Genomic DNA, 17,691 nt, shown 5'->3' on the forward strand with positions numbered 1-17,691 from the left:
TATATATATATATATATATATATATATATATATATATATATATATGTATATTAATGTATTTACATATAATGTAATATATGATTATTATTATTATTAATTATTATTAGTTATTATTATTATTATTTATTATATTATAATTTAATTAAATATAATAATAAAAAAAAAATTGAAGAACACCAACATTTGGGTTTGTTGAACTGACCTATCCTGTTGACGAATCAATACAGTACTGTTCATCAATACAGTACTGTTCAAAAATAACTGAAAAATAAGACCCAAATAATTAAATAAATAAATAAATAAATAAAAATAAAGTTATTACGTTTCAGTGGCTGTGAATACGTTTTGCCACTCCACATTCTGGACCCAAATGGTGGATTTTATCACAACCACAGCTATTAAAAAAAAAAAAAAAAAAACACACTGCGGGGTTCAATTTAGGGAAAGTCAAACCAACCATTTTCAGTTTGATGTTGGTATATTTATTATTATTAGTGTTATTATTATTATTATACTTATCATAATATTACAATAATAATAATAATATATTAAATAATAATAATAATAATCACCCAAAAACCTTACACACTGCGGAACTTCTCGCCTTGTCTCACATGCGCACCGAAACAAAACTGTGCGCCGGATGGCGCATGCGTACGGTAGTACTTGAGATAGAGACTGGGTGACTGGGAAGTGTATCACTTTAAAGCGATACTGGTTGTGTGGAGTGTTTTGTAGAAATGGCCGGAATTAAAGGTGAGTTTGAAATGAATAATGTATGTGAAATATGGGTTTGTTTTGTTTGGGGCAAATGGAGTATGTGCGTGGTGTGATGAAGTTTTGCCATTAAACCCATCCCATCAGATCTTTCTACACAGGCCAACAGCTTTAAAAAAATCCTTTTTTTTTAAAATTGAATCTTTTAGTTATTTACTTACTTGTTTACTCATTAAGAGACAGTGGATACTATGTCTGTGTAACGTAGTTTTTTTTTTTATTTGTATTTATTTGGAGGAGCTAGTAATAATTGAATGTGTAGTAATAATAATAATAATAATAATAATAATAATAATAATAATAATAATAATAATATGGGTTATGTACTGGTTGTTTTTGTTTTGCAAGCGGGGATGCTTACATGTTTCAGCACTGATTGATGGATTGCTTGTGTACAGTGCTATATACAGTATGTTGCATCATGACATATCACATGGTAAAAATAGATTAATTATTTTGAATTAAAGCTGCAGTGTGTTTTATCTTATATTTGAAACAACAGTTGAATACACTTTAGTGCAGTCTTTTTACGGCCCGCTGCCTACCCGGACCCCTTACTACGGGACCCGAACCGAACCGCAACATGCTGCAGCACTGTCTTCTTACCCGCGACCCAACCCGCTAAGACCTGCAAAAACCCGCAAGTGCTTGTGCTTAACTACTGCCAGCGTCAACTGACTCACGCTGTCACATTCACACACAGCTATATCTAACATTCTGTAGATTGAGTTTATGTAGAGCGTGGTAGCTTTCTAGTGGTCTGGGTATATTTTAACATTAACTATATATACTTACGTTACTTTACCTGTCTATTCCTTTCGTGCCACCACTGAAAGGGAGCTACACATGTGCTTTCACAGATATGATGTACCAGTTTTTTGTCTGACACAAAAATATTGCAAGGTTCTACAAGCAACGAATCTAGTCACATGTTGATTATTTTATTTCGCTATGATTTCAAAATAATTCCACTCGTCTGATTTACCTCTCGAATTATCATTACCAGCATTATGTAAACCCAGCGCTATCTTGTTTCACCTCGACCACAGACATTTTTAATATCACCAAGCAGACTTGATAAAAGGGTCTTGTGACGTTCAAGCAAGCAAACCGAGAACACTGCTTATTCAGCTGACTCCTCCCTAATCGCCTCCTGCTTTAGTTTAGTACGGGGAATACATGTGCATTTAGCTAGTAACACGGGACAGAAAACGTTTTTGGTGACTCAAATTCAAACCCGAGCCGAACCCGAAAATTGCATTGTTTGACTTGCACCCGAACCGCAAAGAGCCAAAAGGTTCACATTCGGACGCGAACCCAACCTGACGCAGCACTCTGCTTTAGTGTCTGTTCTTATGTTCTTCCCTAGTCTTTTTGTGCACTCTGCTTTATATGAAAGTTGACCTTTATTTACCATTGCCAAAGTTTTAGCTGTATAGACCATGGCTTATATCGCATACTTTTCTTGCCTGGGGACATATAATAGCATTAATAACAAAGTGTGTATAGTTTGTTATTATTTCAGCCTTTCTTTTCTTTTAAATGTTGTAATTTTCTCTCGTTGTGTTTTTTTTTTTTTTTTAAATAATATTTCTTAAATGTTTTGTTTTCCCCACAGCCCTAATTAGCCTGTCCTTTGGTGGCGCTATTGGACTTATGTTTCTTATGCTTGGATGTGCCCTACCTGTGTACAAGTAAGTATCTTGATTAAAGTTAATTAAAAATGCTTTGTTTCCCATGTTAGTTTTTTTAAAAAAGCATGTTATTCAGAGGGGAATTAAAATGTCCTTGTCTATCTCTTCTCGTTACAGCAAATACTGGCCATTGTTTGTTCTTTTCTTTTATATCCTTTCTCCAATCCCATACTGCATTGCAAGAAGAGTAGTGGATGACACGGACGCTGCAAGCAATGCTTGTAAAGAATTGGCCATTTTTCTTACAACAGGCATAGTTGTGTCTGCCTTTGGATTACCCATAGTCTTTGCCAGAGCGACTCTGGTAATTATTTTCTTATTCTATTACTGTATTTGTTTTGTGTTCCAACAATTTAGTTCATAGGGTTTAAAAAAAAAAAAAGACTTTGCAAGGTTGATGCTTGTAAAATGTTCTGGTTCCCTTGTTTTGTTTTCTGTGCTTGCTTCCTGAGCTATAATAATTTGAAAGTATTGTTTATGACGACCAGCTGTTTCACGTAGGACCATGCCTGTTTGGCTCACATAGTGAAATATTGGCACACAGAGAGGAAGACATTGTAGAATGCTCATCAGGCTATGGGATAACATAGAAACTGACACCAATCTATTACATTCTTGGTGTATAATTAACATGTAGATTTAAAGATATTTAAAAGTGCATGAAAAAATAACCACCCAATTGTTCTGCATTAGTAGTGAATGGATAATATTACAGAGTATCTCGGCTTTGGGTTGTAACACTCCTGATTTTGTGCCTCTTAACTTTTAGAAAGGTCTGCTGCCTGACATGTTCCGTTGAGTCCATGTCTTGCATTTTAGTAAAGTTGTTTGTTTTTTAGGGGTTAAGAAAATACAAGCAGCTTTACTAAAATCGATCCTAGATTCACTGGCTGTGTGACAGGAGTACTTTGGAAACCCTTGCTTAAAAAATAGGACTACACACAAGGCACATTGAAGGAGATACCAATACAGTGTAAGAAGAGGCAACTCTAGTCAGTCAATCAGTAATGCCGGTAGTGACTTCAATAAATTATTTCTAAGAATGACCTCAAAATGATTTATTTTCTTTTCAGATTGAGTGGGGAGCCTGTGCACTTGTGTTAACGGGCAACACTGTAATCTTTGGAACCATCCTGGGATTTTTCTTGGTATTTGGGAGCAATGATGATTTCAGTTGGCAACAGTGGTAAAAGTAAAAATATGGTCATGTCTTAGAGGAATTCAAAAAAATTAGGAACAGCCATCCATTCAGAAAACAAAAACTGCAATAAACTGAAGTATCAGAACTGTCATAAAGTTCTGATGATCAGTTTTTTCCCTTCTGATTTATTTAGTCTTAATCCATTTTCACAGTCAGTTCCCTTGGATGTAAACAATACATAAGGGGTGGGAATCCAGAATGTGACATCCAATTTCTTAAATAGCATGTCTAGCTAGTTTAAACAAGCTGTTAATATTGTATACCTGCCTAAATAGTCATAGTAACCTCATTTTAAGAAGCAACATTCATATTATGAATCTTGAAGTAGCGGATGTTACAGTGACCATTTTCATGAGGTATATTTAAAGCCTGATAAAGCACAAATTCCAAACTGTCCTAAACCTCCAGGTTCATAACACTGTTAAATTATATTTTGTAAACCTATATTTGTGGTGGTCGAGTGGTGTGTGCAATTATTCAGTAAATATTGCACATTTCTGCCAGCTGTAATAATAAGTGCAAACCATATGTAAACTGTCATTTATCATAGTGTACATCATATATAGTACCAGGGCTGATCTGGGGATAGCATTATATAATTGAACAGTTTATTTATTTTTTGCTTAATTGGTACTTGGGATTGCTGTACCATAATTAAAACTGAACCCTAGGTTAAGCAAGCTTTTTATTATTATATATATATATATATATATATATATATATATATATATATATATATATATATATATATATATATATATATATATATATATATATATGTCACATATCATTATGTAAACAGAAGCCATAATTTAGAATACCCACATGCACTACAAACGGAAAAAAAAGAAAAAAACAGGGCTAATTTGTTAAATGTTTCATTCCACCAATCAAAACACTGCATGCATTTAAAGGTATCCATTACATTTGTCTGGGTTCTTGTACATGAATAACAACAGTCTGCATCAGTTTCAATAATTTCAAATGGCATTTATTTCAGCCAAGCAGACAAAAAAAAGGATGAGTTTAAAGCTTTGTGAATATGGCCCAATGATATCTTCAAATCCATGACTAGAGAATATATATTTGCCATGTTCTTGCCGCTTCATTCTACAGTTATGAATGAAAGAGACTGCAAAGCATGTGAACAAAAGAAGCAACAACAGATTGCAAATCTGAACTTAAAGAACTTCTTGAACATTGTTGTGCAGAATTTGACTGTAACATGACATTGAACAGTTTTACTACCTTCATATTCATGAGCACTGCTGTTTTAATTTGACCACCTGCAAATCCTTGCAGTGTAAGTTTATTTTAATGTTTATATCATCATAGCTGTTTTGGACATCTGTAACCTGATGAACTAAAGCCACAAGAATATTTAAAAGCGATACTAATGTTATTCTAGTTTTATTAGACATCAACTGAATTATTTTATTTTTTTGGGAGGTGGGGAGGGTGGTAATATGGGTAAATTTAATTCAAGTTTTAATTAGTATCATTATGATCATACATTGATATTAATGCTTGTCACATGTTTATCACTGAGACCAGTGCATGTGGAACATTCATAACCCCTTTAAAGGAATACTTTATTTAATCTACATATCCCTAATATTTACTTTCTTAATGTGTTAATAACCTGTTTGTTGTATGTTCTATATGATTTTACATTGTTTTCACATAGATCATTTGTATTCTCTGCTATTCTAGCAAAAGTTGTTTGTTTTATGACAGAGAAAATAAATAAATTAGGAATATGGATGGTATGAAGTATCCCTTTAAGTTCACTATATATTATTATTATTATTATTATTATTATTATTATTATTATTATTATTATTATTATTATTATTAGTCTTTACTCATGCTGGGATATATGCAATTTTCATGTTAAAATATTCTTTCAAAATTCAAATAAATATTTAAATGCAGTATATAGTCCATTATCTAGACATATATTATCCTGGTTGTCAATTTACCAGAACACTACTTAGTCAAAATAACCAATAATATATATTAAAAAATCAGATTACAAAGGTCCCTAACTAGTAGGGCTGTGCTTTGGTACCTTGGCACTTTCGGTTGCTTCTGATCTTGCGTTGCATTGTTGTTACTTTCAGGGTGGGGGTCAGTAAATCAGTTGATCAGACTGATTAACCTCCCCCATTAGTTTGTTTAACTTACATTATACTGTATTCATTCATTTTTAATTAGCTGATTCCACTTAGGACTACAAACACACAGTAACCCATCAAATAACCTTATAAACAAAAGAAACAGTGATTGTTTCAGACAGCATTTGTTCATTTGTTTTCTTTATATGACATTTTTTTGGTATGCTTGTTTATTAAGTATGTTATACCAATAAGTGCAATGTGTTTTTTTGTTTGTTTGTTTTTGTTTTTGTTTTGTTTTTCTTAATATAAATGTTTGTCCCAGCAGTAGTATTTACTCAACAGGAAACTCACTTTGACTGACAAGTGTGTAGTTGTAAGAAGTGTATCAAATGTTATGTAGCAGTACTTTATTATAAAAAGAGGTTTCCTGAATGCATTTCTTAACCTGTGTCGTATTTGCCCAGTTTAATTAGAAAGTTGTGCAAGTGGTTGGCACCTGCCTTTATAAGGTGTTCAACTTCAGCGTGGAAAAGCTTTTGAAAAATCTGTTACCTGTCTTTTTTTTTTTTGTAAATCTTTGTAATAATGTAGAACAAAAAAGTTTCATTTGTGTGAGGGTTTACTATTAAAAATAATAATAATAAAATACTATTTATAATTGTAGTTATGTTATGTTTGAGATATGTCTGAAGTTTGCCTTATAATTAGGGCTTCTGTTTTCCAGGTTTTATTAATGGTATTTTTCGGTGCTTTCGTTTCTGATATACTGTATGAAGTTAGTGTTTTCGGTTACTTTCCAAAATGCTTTAGCAGGTTTTTTTTTTTTTCTGTCAAAATATGTATAGTAGTAACTCAACAGTACTTGCACACTTAAGTTGAACCTTTTTTTCTTTGCTGTCTTCCACAATGAAATCCCTATGGTCATGGGCACGTTCTTCTGGGGTTTTTGTGTGCAGGCATTTTTGTACATTTCACCACAATTCTGCTTCAGATTGGATGTACTGTTATTTTTGTAGCAGGTTTTATTTTTTAATGGGTGAAGTCAACATGAATTGATTAACCATTTCCACGATTTTTCCGGTGTTTATTTGCTATCCACCGATTTGATTTTTTTTTTTTTTTTTTGTCTCTGGGTGGGGGTGGGGTTTATCGGTTAAAACTGAAAATCAGAAGCCCTACTTATAATGTTTGGTCTGTATTTTTTTGCATTTATTTTGCTTTAAGCTTGTACAGCATGCAGGTTTTTTGTTTGTTTGTTTCTTTGTTTGTTTCTTTGTTTTGATATAAGTTGCTGTGTTACATGCACTGAACAGTATTGTACTTGTGGTAAACCTGTAACCTTTTTGAGAAAAATAGAATAAAATTTTTGAATACCTGTCTGTATAATTAAGTGTGGTTTGTCTTAGAAACTTTTACTTTAAGGGTTTCACAATTTGATTGAGCCACTAACAAAAAATAAACTTTGTAATTTTAATTTCATCGTTTCAGTGAAGGTTGCTGGCTTATTTAACAACATTCAGCTTTGTAAATATCTTATATTTTATTCCAAAAAACATTTAAGTAATGTGTTAAATCTTTTTAAATAGGAGCCATAAACAGTTTTTGTAAAGTATGTGTGGGAAACCCTGACCCTTTTTATTTATTTTTTTCAACAAAATAAAGATACAATTGTGAATTATATATATATATATATATATATATATATATATATATATATATAATAGGTGGTGATGGCAATTGAATTTACTTAGTGTCCCAAATGAATCAGTTGTGAGAGTTCCTGACCCTTACACAGTGTAAAATTTCATATCGTAAGTGGTGGTGTGGTAAAAGCAAGTAACAATGGCTAGACTAAAAGACTGGAGTCTGACGCATGCTCTCAAAGAAAATGTCTGATTCTGTAAAAAAAAAAAAAACAATTCATGGAAGCAAGGACTGAGTAAAAGACATCTGCCTTTAAAAACAAGCGCACTATTAAGCAAAAAGCAGTCTCCACAGGAGACATAGAGGACATGCCACAGAGAGGACATGCCTTTTGGGCCTGCAATTGCCTAAGAGGTAGGTAAATCCAATGTGATATATCTATATATATATATATATATATATATATATATATATATATATATATACAATGTAGTTATGAAATTCTCACACAAGTCTTCGTTTCTCCATGACATTTTAATTGATTATTTTACAAGTGGTTATATTTCTATTACACGTAAATGTGCTTTTTGTATCCAACCATGGCCCTGTCTGTTGTTTTGTTTTGTCCCCCTCAGAATTAAAGAGTAAATAGCGTTTGCCGATGTGTGTACAGTAGACCTATTAGGATGCTACAGTACGTAACACAAATAAAATGTAATTTGAAGGTACACTTTAAAATTGGTAATTCTGTGTTGTGTTTTTTTTCTTTTTAACAACACTCACTGAGTGGGGGGAGGGGGCGTTTAGTTGGCAACCGGCAGTCTAACGTGAGAGCACAGATTGGCTCAAACAGTATAACCTTTCAACCGGATAGAAATCCGCAGTTCAGCCGGTGTTACAGCTGTGCTGAGTGTGCAACAAGATGTCGGGCGGTGCGGGTTCTGTAGCAGCGCTGTGGACTGAAGTAAATCGATGTGGACAAAGCGGAGACTTCACTCGAGCGCTGAAATCTGTGAATAAAAGTAATCTATGAATGTATTTTTCTCTCCAAATCAGACAGACACACTTATAAATACTTGAGGAAGAGCTGTGTGTAGGTGGACTGGGTAAAAATTTAAAATGTAGATCAGACCTTTAGTAATTTTCTATAATTTTGGTTGAGTGAGAAATAGTGGGTCTTCGTATTATCACAATATAGTAACGTATTAAGGTAACGCTTTGGGACATACTTAATGTACAGTTTGTCAAGACGTTACGTGTCACATGCATGAAAGCGAATGCTGATGAATGTGTTTGTTAGAAAACTGGTCTTATAAATAAACATTAATTCGGTGCCCTTGTACGTAGTCGCGCACACACTTATTAAATATTGCAGTTTGTTTTTTATTTTTATTTTTTTCAGGGCAGCACATATTTTGGAGTCTAGTCATCACAAAGATACTACTAGCGAATGTTCAGCAGACCCAGCCTTCGGTATTTGCAATTGAGTTTGCAAGACCAGATTGAGAGAAATTGTATTTAACTCACGCTTAGTTAAGAGGAAAACCTAAATGTTGGACTGTGTAACTGGGGAGACAGAAAGACTTAACTGTTACTTTTTTTTTTTAACAGTTCTGCAAGAATGTAAAGATGACGTCACAGCTTTGACCTGTAAAGTTGTCTGCTTTATTCAGAATGGTAATTTTAAGGAAGCCCTAAATGTTATCCATACCCACAATAAGGTGTTTGGCAGGTATTGTACAATTTTTAAGTTATATTTATGCTTTATTACTTGTTACAACTAGGTGTGTTGTAGAATGACACCTAAGCCCCACTCACAGTGGCATGCTCAACCTGGGTCGGGACCCGGTGTCATGCGGGCCAGCTACGTGATTTTGCACTGCTTTTGATAAAGCAGGGTTGACCTGGGTGACAGTAGCAAGTACACAATTCCTGTATCAATGCCCCGGAAGCAGCTTGTTACTGACGCTTCCATCCAAGCTTCTCTGGATTGAACCGTCAGCCCAAATGTTGATTAGAGCAAATGTTTCTTATTGCTACAATCTGGCTCATGGGTCAGTGTGTCAACCCACATCTTGAGTGGGACTGTATGAACTGGGTCAACCTGGGTACGACCCAGGTATGTGGTTTCACACCAGGGGCTTTGGAACTAGACGTGCTGGGATTGCGGCAGCTTTGCATGGCTTCCATCATATATGGGTTACAGTTTTGTTCAATGGCTCCCCCACTATACAAATTGTTCCAGCACCTCTGTTTCACACTACACAGGATTGTGACCCGGGTGGCAGAACCTAAGTAGAAGTGACAAGGCCTCTACATTAACGTATCCCTGACTTTTCAGTTTTGACTGCTACCACACTATAGATTTATATAGATTCCTATGTGAATCAAAGACCAGCGGAAGCAGCATGAATAGGCTCCACTCAAGTCTAAGGGAAATAAAACAAAGATATAGAGCAATATAAGGCAAAAGTTATGAAAGAGTTGTATAAATGAGAAGATGTTGAAACAAAGTATTATGGGATACCTCACTTCAACCGCACTGATACTAAGCACACAACGATCTTAAATACATACTATATGTGTATACAGAGCCCTTTAAAAAAAAAAAAAAAAAAAAAAAAAAAAAATCATTTGTTTTGTCTGCAGCGATGTCATTGCTTTTGAGAAAGCTTATTGTGAATACAGACTGAACAGAGTGGAAAATGCCCTGAAGACAATTGAAAGTGCAAGCCAGCAGACAGACAAGCTAAAGGAACTTTATGGCCAAGTGGTAATCATTCTTATAAAATTATTATTATTGTTATTATTATTATTATTATTAGTCATTTAGCAGATGCTTTTATCCAAAGTGACTTGGAGACTAGGGGTGAACTATGCATCATCAGCAACTGCTGCTGCAGAGTCACTTACACTAGGACTTCAGTTTTATGTCTCAACCATAGGACGGCGCACAGAGAGATTAAGTGACTTGCTCAGGGTCACACACAGTGAGTCAGTGGCTGATTTGAGCCTCCTGGTATCGAGCCCTTTTCTTTAACCACTGGACCAACAAGCCTCCTGTGTGTGTGTGTCCAGTCTTACCCACGGCTCCCAGAGTCCAGTTCTGGATGAGCTGCCCAGCGCAGAAGACAAAGTCCTCAAAGGTCAGGTATTGAAGCTGCTTCTTCTTGCCTGTCTTTTTGCGGCTTTTTGCAAATAACACGATAGCAGCATAATTCCTAGCCAATATCTTTCTGTGTACTTTATCACTTTTAATGCAAATATAAATGTATCTTCTGCAGGTCAGTTGATGCCTACTGACTTGAGGTGTATTTAAAATATAAATAAATTGATTTAATTATACAGATTTATTTAAAAGCTGTTTTTTAATGTCTGTTCTTAAATAAATACATTTAAAATGTTAAGATGATGTGTTTATTTGGGGCAGCTGTATAGGTTGGAGCGCTATGAAGAGTGTTTGATAGTGTATCGAGACCTGATCAAGAACTCTCAGGATGATTATGATGAAGAAAGGAAAACAAACTTATCTGCAGTAGTTGCAGCTTTGAGTGCATGGGAACAGGCAACACCGGTAGGTTACCTTTTAACATAGTAGTCTTTCTATGGTAAATATAGCATACCTCATAACCACCCACAATGGATCACACATTATAATGACGATATTTTTTTTACGGGGTGGATACCCTCAAAGTAACAGTAGCTTGCTGCTTTATATTTATACAGTACACTGCTTCAAACTGCAAAATATTCTGTACATTTGCCCATTCCAATCATATTTTAAGTACAATGATAACTCATGTTATAAACACTTTCTCAGGAAGACCTTGGACTGCCTGAAACCTCTTATGAGCTGTGCTACAATTCTGCTTGTACACTGATTGGTCAAGGCAGGCTACCCGAGGCTATGAAAAAGCTTCAAGAAGCAGAAGGTAAGCTTCAGCAGCTGTAGAATTGTGGTTTAACTCCTTATTGATGTATATATTTTATACTAATTTAGAATAACTTGATGTATAGTGTTCATATAAATGCCTTTATGTATTGCAATGGTTGAAACTGTGACAGGTATGTAGGGAGAAAGGCATTAATGTCACAGAAATTACTCCTAAAAAGCTGTTTTACGAATTAATTCGGTAAAATTTTAAAATGCACAGGTTCTAGGATTTTATGTACCACTTAGAATTCACACAGCGTCAAAAGTATTGTTAGTGATTTTTTTGTTTTTGTTTTCCTTAGAACTCTGCCGTCAGTCTTTGTCTGACGATTCTGTAAGTACTGTTTCCTGCTTTTTTATTTTTATTTTTTATATAAATTGTGCCCAATCCTGCATATCTGACTGTAAGGTATTGTATATAACGTAATCATTCTTAACCTGCATTAAATTGCCACTGTAGAAAATTAACAATATAACAGTACACTTGCATAAAATTAATCAAAAAAACTAATTGATCTGTTCAGGGAATTATATTATGCAAATGTCAGATGGTGTATAGCAGATTTTTTAATTGTTTTCTTTGTTTAATTATTAGGATATGACTGAAGAAGATATTGATGCTGAGCTGGCTGTGATCCATTCCCAAATGGCCTATGTCATGCAGTTGCAGGGACGAACTGAAGATGCTTTGCAGCTATACAATCAAGTCATCAAATTAAAGTATGTTTTTATTCTTATGTCGGGTTTCAAATAAATCAATTGAATTGTATCTAATTGGCATTTACAGCCCCCCTGTAAAAAAGGCCCTGGATAATCTGCTCTCGGTTCAAGAGGAACTACCTTGTTTTTTAAATACAAATATAAATAAAAACTCCTCCTAGCTGTTACTGACACACAATTCAAATGTGAACCTTCTTTTTTTTTTTTCTTCAATAGGCCCACGGATGTTGGATTGCTTGCTGTCACTGCTAATAACATCATTACTATTAATAAGGTACATTTCTTCACTTTAATGCTTTTGAACAGATTTTTGTTTTGATATATTTTTTTTAAATGTTTAATGGCAGTGCCATCTTCCTTTTGTTAAGTAAAGTTAAAGAAATAAGTGAAAGATTCACACGTCTAGTTAATATAACATGCTGACCTGTACTGTGTTCTTCATTCTCAATAAACAGGACCAAAATGTGTTTGACTCCAAGAAAAAAGTGAAATTGACCAATGCAGATGGTGTGGAGCACAAACTAGCCAAAAAACAGATGCAGGCTATTGATTTTAACAAGGCTTTATTGGCCATGTACACTAATCAGGTAAAGAATAAAAAGGATTGTTTTTACATTTTATCGGTAACATTTAGCTGCCTATTGCCAATATGTATGTCGTCTTTTTTAGTGTGTGTTTTTTAATGTTGTATTGGTTATCATTGTTAAGATAGTCCAAGGTGGTTGTGAAACCACTTTAAAATAACTCATAAATTACACTTACAATGTATTTCATATTAAGAAGGTACAGTAAGGTGCCTATTGCCAAATTTAAAGTGTTTATTATTTTAAATTACTAAATTAATGCAAATGTATGTTCTGCATATTAAAATGAGCTCTGTACAAAACAATCAATTCCAATCGTTTTATATTTATAGGGAGATCAATGCCGTAAACTAGCTGCAAGCTTACAGTCCCAGAATCCAGGTCATCCACGGCCAGTGTTAATTCAAGTATCACAGCTTTGCAAAGAAAAGCAGCATTCAAAGGCTATAGAACTACTGCAGGTGAACCTTGTATTTCTTTTATACCGTTTAATTTATTAGCATTTGTTCTATGTAACTAAGATATAAAAATAATTTTTCTGTGTCATGTCAGGTCTGCCATTGATTCCAATTTTAGTCTTACAATTTAATCTGCAAACAAATGTTTAACAAAGACCAAAGGATGTCAATGTTGAAAATATTTTCTAATCTCAATTGAGGCTGAAATTAAACTAATTCAGTTAGTTTAATTTAGTTTTTCGGCTTATGGAACTGAACAAGACTGATTTTATATCGCTTCAATCAGTCAAAGTGACAGCTGGAAACGTGGCATAAGAAACAAGGAGTGAAGTTTAAACCTGCACACGTTTCAGTTTACTACCTTTTTAATTAAGTGTTCAAGTTTTGTATTACTTGCATATTTTTGTACACTGTATTGCTCTGTAAATTGGAAGGCAGTTTGTAATATCAAATGAAATACTCAATTTACTATAAAAAAAAAAAAACTACTGGAAGTTATAACCTTATTTGTATTCATTTAATTATGTTTCAGTATTATTTTAATGCTACAGGAACTGTAAGAAATTGTTTGTATTGTCCAAATTTGTTGTTCAAGTCAAAATGTTTGAACAAACCCTAACATCCCACTGTTCATTGTTAGCGTTTCTCAGAAAAACATCCAGAGAGTGCATCAGAGATAAAACTAACAATGGCACAGTTGTATGTGGTTCAAGGTAAGCTGCTTTTCATGTAAATTATGAACTTTATTTTTTTTTTTTAATTCATGTAGTAGGGTTTATTCATTTATGGGTGCAAGTGATTTAATTAAAAATGTAAAAATTTATTTTTCAAGCATGTAGAGATTGTGTTTTTTCCCTTGAAGCATAATGTTCATTAATACCATATTTTGTTATTTACTGTTTGGGCGTTTTTTCAAAAATCAAGTGTTGTTTTATTCTTCTAACTTTAAGGTCATGTAACAAAAGCATGTGGCATCTTGCGGTCCATAGAAGATCTTAAGCACAAACAAGGCATGGTAAGTTATCTCTCTTAAAAAAAAAAAAAAAAAAAGATTTGTAGTCAAGGCAATGTAAGACCCTTTAATTTGTATGTACAAGTGATAATAAAAAAAAAAATTTCTGTGTTCTGTAGTCATGTGTAATTGCAAATGCTTCATCTTCCCAGGTTTCTGCATTGGTTACAATGTATAGTCATGAAGAAGACATTGACAGTGCCATTGATGTCTTCAGCCAAGCTATTCAACACTACCAGAAACATCAGGTATGTCTGATAATTAAACATCCCCTTATATGAATTTACAAATCCGGCGCTGACACTACACATTAAATAAACCATTCATATGTTCAGTGTTACAGAAACTTTTTCACGCATCCTTTCTTGTTGAAGTTTACAAAACATCCAATATCATATGGCATTCCCTTTCAATTATGCAGGGATTATTTGTTTTCGTTAAACTGCCATTTCTAGTCCTTAGCTGTTATGAGTAGAATACAATTCCATATGTGTTTTAGGCAGTTGTTGGCTATTTAACAAGTCAGGTTTTTCATGATCATCAGCCTGTATGTTATACATAAAAACTAGTTATTCACATAAAGGTATTTGACATTTCCTTTTTTTTTATTTCAAATCCCTCATCAGCCGAATTTACCTGCTCATCTATCACTTGTAAGAGAAGCAGCGAATTTCAAGTTAAAGTATGGACGAAAAAAGGAGGCTATAAGCGACCTTGAGCAGTTGTGGAAGTAAGCACAATTAGAAACATTTATGTCCTGTTAATAAACATTTTTACGACAGTAATTTCTCTGATTCCTCCTAAAACTATAACATATTATTTTGATTGTCTTTAGCGTTGACTTCCAGTTAATATCACATTAACCACAGTTTATTTAATTTTTCTCGAGCTCACAGTCAACGTGCTTGCTTGTATGTTATTTTGTACTCTGTTGTTTGTGTTGACTAAGCTTTCACAAAAATATTTTGCAAAAAAAATCAAATTGATCTTTTTGCCCCTTAGGCAGAACCCAAAGGATATACACACATTGGCACAGCTCATCTCTGCTTACTCCTTGGTAGATCAAGAAAAAGCTAAGTCGTATCCTTTTAACAGAAATGACTTGTTTGTATGTTTCTGGGTTTTAGGAGTTCGTTGAGATTCTCCTGTATTATGTGGTTCTTTTTTCAAGCTTGTTTAGCTGCAGACGACTAGTCAGTATTTCAATAACAATGTCAATTATTTAGTAAGGCAGCAAATAATTGGCAGAAAGTAAAATCTGTATTGAAATGTACAATTTCCTGTTTAAGAATGTAAAATGTTGCCTTTTATCAAAGCTTGCTTTCCTAAGCTCAGTGTTTCCCAGGCTTAGCAAGTACCTACCATCAGCAGACAAAATGTCTTTCAATGTTGATGTAGATGAGCTAGAGAATTCACATGGAGCTACATATGTAAGAAAGAAGGCAGCAAAGGTGACTGGAGAAATTCTACCAAAAGAACAAGGGTAAGTGTTTTCTTCCTGCCAATGCCTTCTCTTTGAAACGTAATATAGATGTTGGTAATATGAAATATTTGCATGTGTTGTAGTGTTTAAAGAGTTTGTTTTTCCTCTTGGTATTATTATTTTTTTTTGCAGGCAAGGGGATATAAAGAAAAAGAAGAAAAAAAAGAAGGGTAAGGTTTCATTTTCTGTATAAGGACATGTACGGTGAGCAGAATGGGATGGCTACATAACTTTTTTTTTTTTTTTTTAAACTTGATTGTATCTACTCCTAGCTCATGTTTTGAAACAAATAATTTGTATATTTTTACCATGTAAATGTGGTATAGAAACCTAATGGTGTGTTTTAATTTTCTAAATGTCTCTTTTGGATTGTGATCTGTAGGTAAACTGCCAAAGAATTGTGATCCCAAAGCTACTCCAGATCCAGAGAGATGGCTCCCGATGCAAGAGCGCTCTTACTATCGGGGAAGAAAGAAGGGTAAAAAGAAGGAGCAAGTTGGCAAAGGTACACAGGGCGCAACATCAGGTGCATCGGGAGAACTGTAAGTATTGAGAACAAATAAAAATAAATCCTTGTTAAGATCATTGGACTTTTTTGATATTGCTGAAAGCCTTCTGCTTTACCATAGGGTCCAACTGTACCAATATTATATGTCAGAAGAGAAGTCATCAAGCTCAAACTAAGACTTTATTTGATGAGCAAACTTGTGCACTAAGATAGACGCATCATCTCCGGGTTTAATTGGGTATTTATCTCACTGGAGTTTCTTCCAGAGGTTAACTGATTATGTATATTAAATTCACTAAATACTTTTAAAAATACAGTGTTAATAAATGGATGTCTGTAGAGAGAAATGTTTTAACAGGAACACATTTTTTAATGAAACATTCCTTTTAGGGATGCAAGTAAAACAGCAAGTAGTCCTCCAACGTCCCCAAGACCTGGCACTGCAGGTTCAAGCAATATGGTACCGCCTAGACAACAGAAGCCAACTGCATCTGGGGCAACCAGAAAGAAACCACAGCAAAAGAAAAAGAAGGGTGGAAAAGGTGGATGGTGATTGCTAAAGCGAAATCAACCTGAGTGGAATAACTTAAAATATGAAATTGATTTAAAAGGTTAACATGAAGTATTCTGTTTTAAAGGGGATCTTTATTTTGTTAAAATGCAGTTTAGCTCCTGTGTAAATGTGTAATAAATGGGGGAATCAATCATGGCTACATTGGTGTTCTAAAATAAACAGAATGGTCTGTTAATCAAAGTTTTTTTTCTTTTTTGTGCACTCCACATGATAAATACCAATTGTTTCAAGATGTATAATTTTACTCTAATGGGTCAGGTTTTGGAATAAACTTGGTATTAATTTTATACAGCTGTCACTGCTGCACTGTCTACTTTATATCTGAAATGAGATACTGACTTCATATTTGCAAACCCTTGAGGGTAAATGTATTCTGAATCTTGACAAACATCTGATCTAAAACGCAGTGTCACCTTTTGTTATCATCAAACAGTACAAAAATTACAGTTGGTATTCAATGAGAGCATCAGCAATGTTGCAGGACGGAGTACTGTTGTGGTTAGAAACCAGATACAGATGTGTGAAATGTGTTCAGCTCATTACTGTAACTCATTGGGTATGACCGTGTGTATATAAAAATATCAAAATATTTATGGTTATGTAACATCATAACAGAATAAAGCAACTGTAAAATAATGCATTTGCAGTAAACAATACAGGATGTTATGTAACTTTTAAAAATACTTTATACAGAATCAAATATACAAATCCATTTAAACCAGTTGTGCATTTATGGCCTCAGCTGGATACCATTTTAAATCAATCAATATTTATTTTATATAGCGCTTTTCATAGTGACCACTGTATGTAGTGTAGTTTTAAATCAAAATACATTAAACCTGCACGATCTATGGCCACAATAGTCTGTGTTGTATGCTGTGTATCAGACTTGTGGCTGTAAGGCCTCGCTGGAATGTTGAAAAATCATTTTGTAATCTACACCAAACTTCATTTTTATGGTACATTGCAAATATTTGAAGGG

The 17,691-nt window shown here is 34.0% G+C and overlaps 2 protein-coding genes across 3 annotated transcripts; both read left to right on the forward strand.

The window, feature by feature from the left end:
- Positions 1-653: 653 nt before the first annotated feature.
- On the forward strand, positions 654-4,389 carry LOC121294741 (leptin receptor overlapping transcript-like 1). The gene is made up of 4 exons (XM_041218796.1): positions 654-756; positions 2,396-2,471; positions 2,589-2,775; positions 3,545-4,389. The coding sequence occupies exons 1-4, from the start codon at positions 741-743 to the stop codon at positions 3,659-3,661; spliced, it is 396 nt and encodes a 131-aa protein (XP_041074730.1). The 5' UTR covers positions 654-740; the 3' UTR covers positions 3,662-4,389.
- Positions 4,390-8,322: 3,933 nt separating this feature from the next.
- On the forward strand, positions 8,323-16,958 carry LOC121294749 (signal recognition particle subunit SRP72-like). 2 transcript variants are annotated; one of them, XM_041218808.1, is made up of 19 exons: positions 8,323-8,458; positions 9,048-9,168; positions 10,086-10,209; positions 10,867-11,010; positions 11,257-11,368; positions 11,673-11,704; positions 11,966-12,090; positions 12,307-12,364; positions 12,546-12,677; positions 13,007-13,135; positions 13,773-13,845; positions 14,083-14,147; positions 14,297-14,392; positions 14,771-14,874; positions 15,147-15,224; positions 15,490-15,627; positions 15,760-15,797; positions 16,010-16,169; positions 16,526-16,958. In XM_041218808.1, the coding sequence occupies exons 1-19, from the start codon at positions 8,359-8,361 to the stop codon at positions 16,686-16,688; spliced, it is 1,992 nt and encodes a 663-aa protein (XP_041074742.1). In that variant the 5' UTR covers positions 8,323-8,358; the 3' UTR covers positions 16,689-16,958. The 2 variants fall into 2 exon arrangements, with proteins under 2 accessions (XP_041074742.1, XP_041074752.1); XM_041218818.1 differs by lacking the exons at positions 8,323-8,458; positions 9,048-9,168; positions 10,086-10,209 and adding an exon at positions 10,276-10,582 and having other exon boundaries at positions 16,526-16,957.
- Positions 16,959-17,691: the final 733 nt, after the last annotated feature.

This window comes from Polyodon spathula, chromosome 2, assembly GCF_017654505.1.
Source record: "Polyodon spathula isolate WHYD16114869_AA chromosome 2, ASM1765450v1, whole genome shotgun sequence".
Classification (NCBI taxonomy): Eukaryota; Metazoa; Chordata; class Actinopteri; order Acipenseriformes; family Polyodontidae; genus Polyodon; species Polyodon spathula.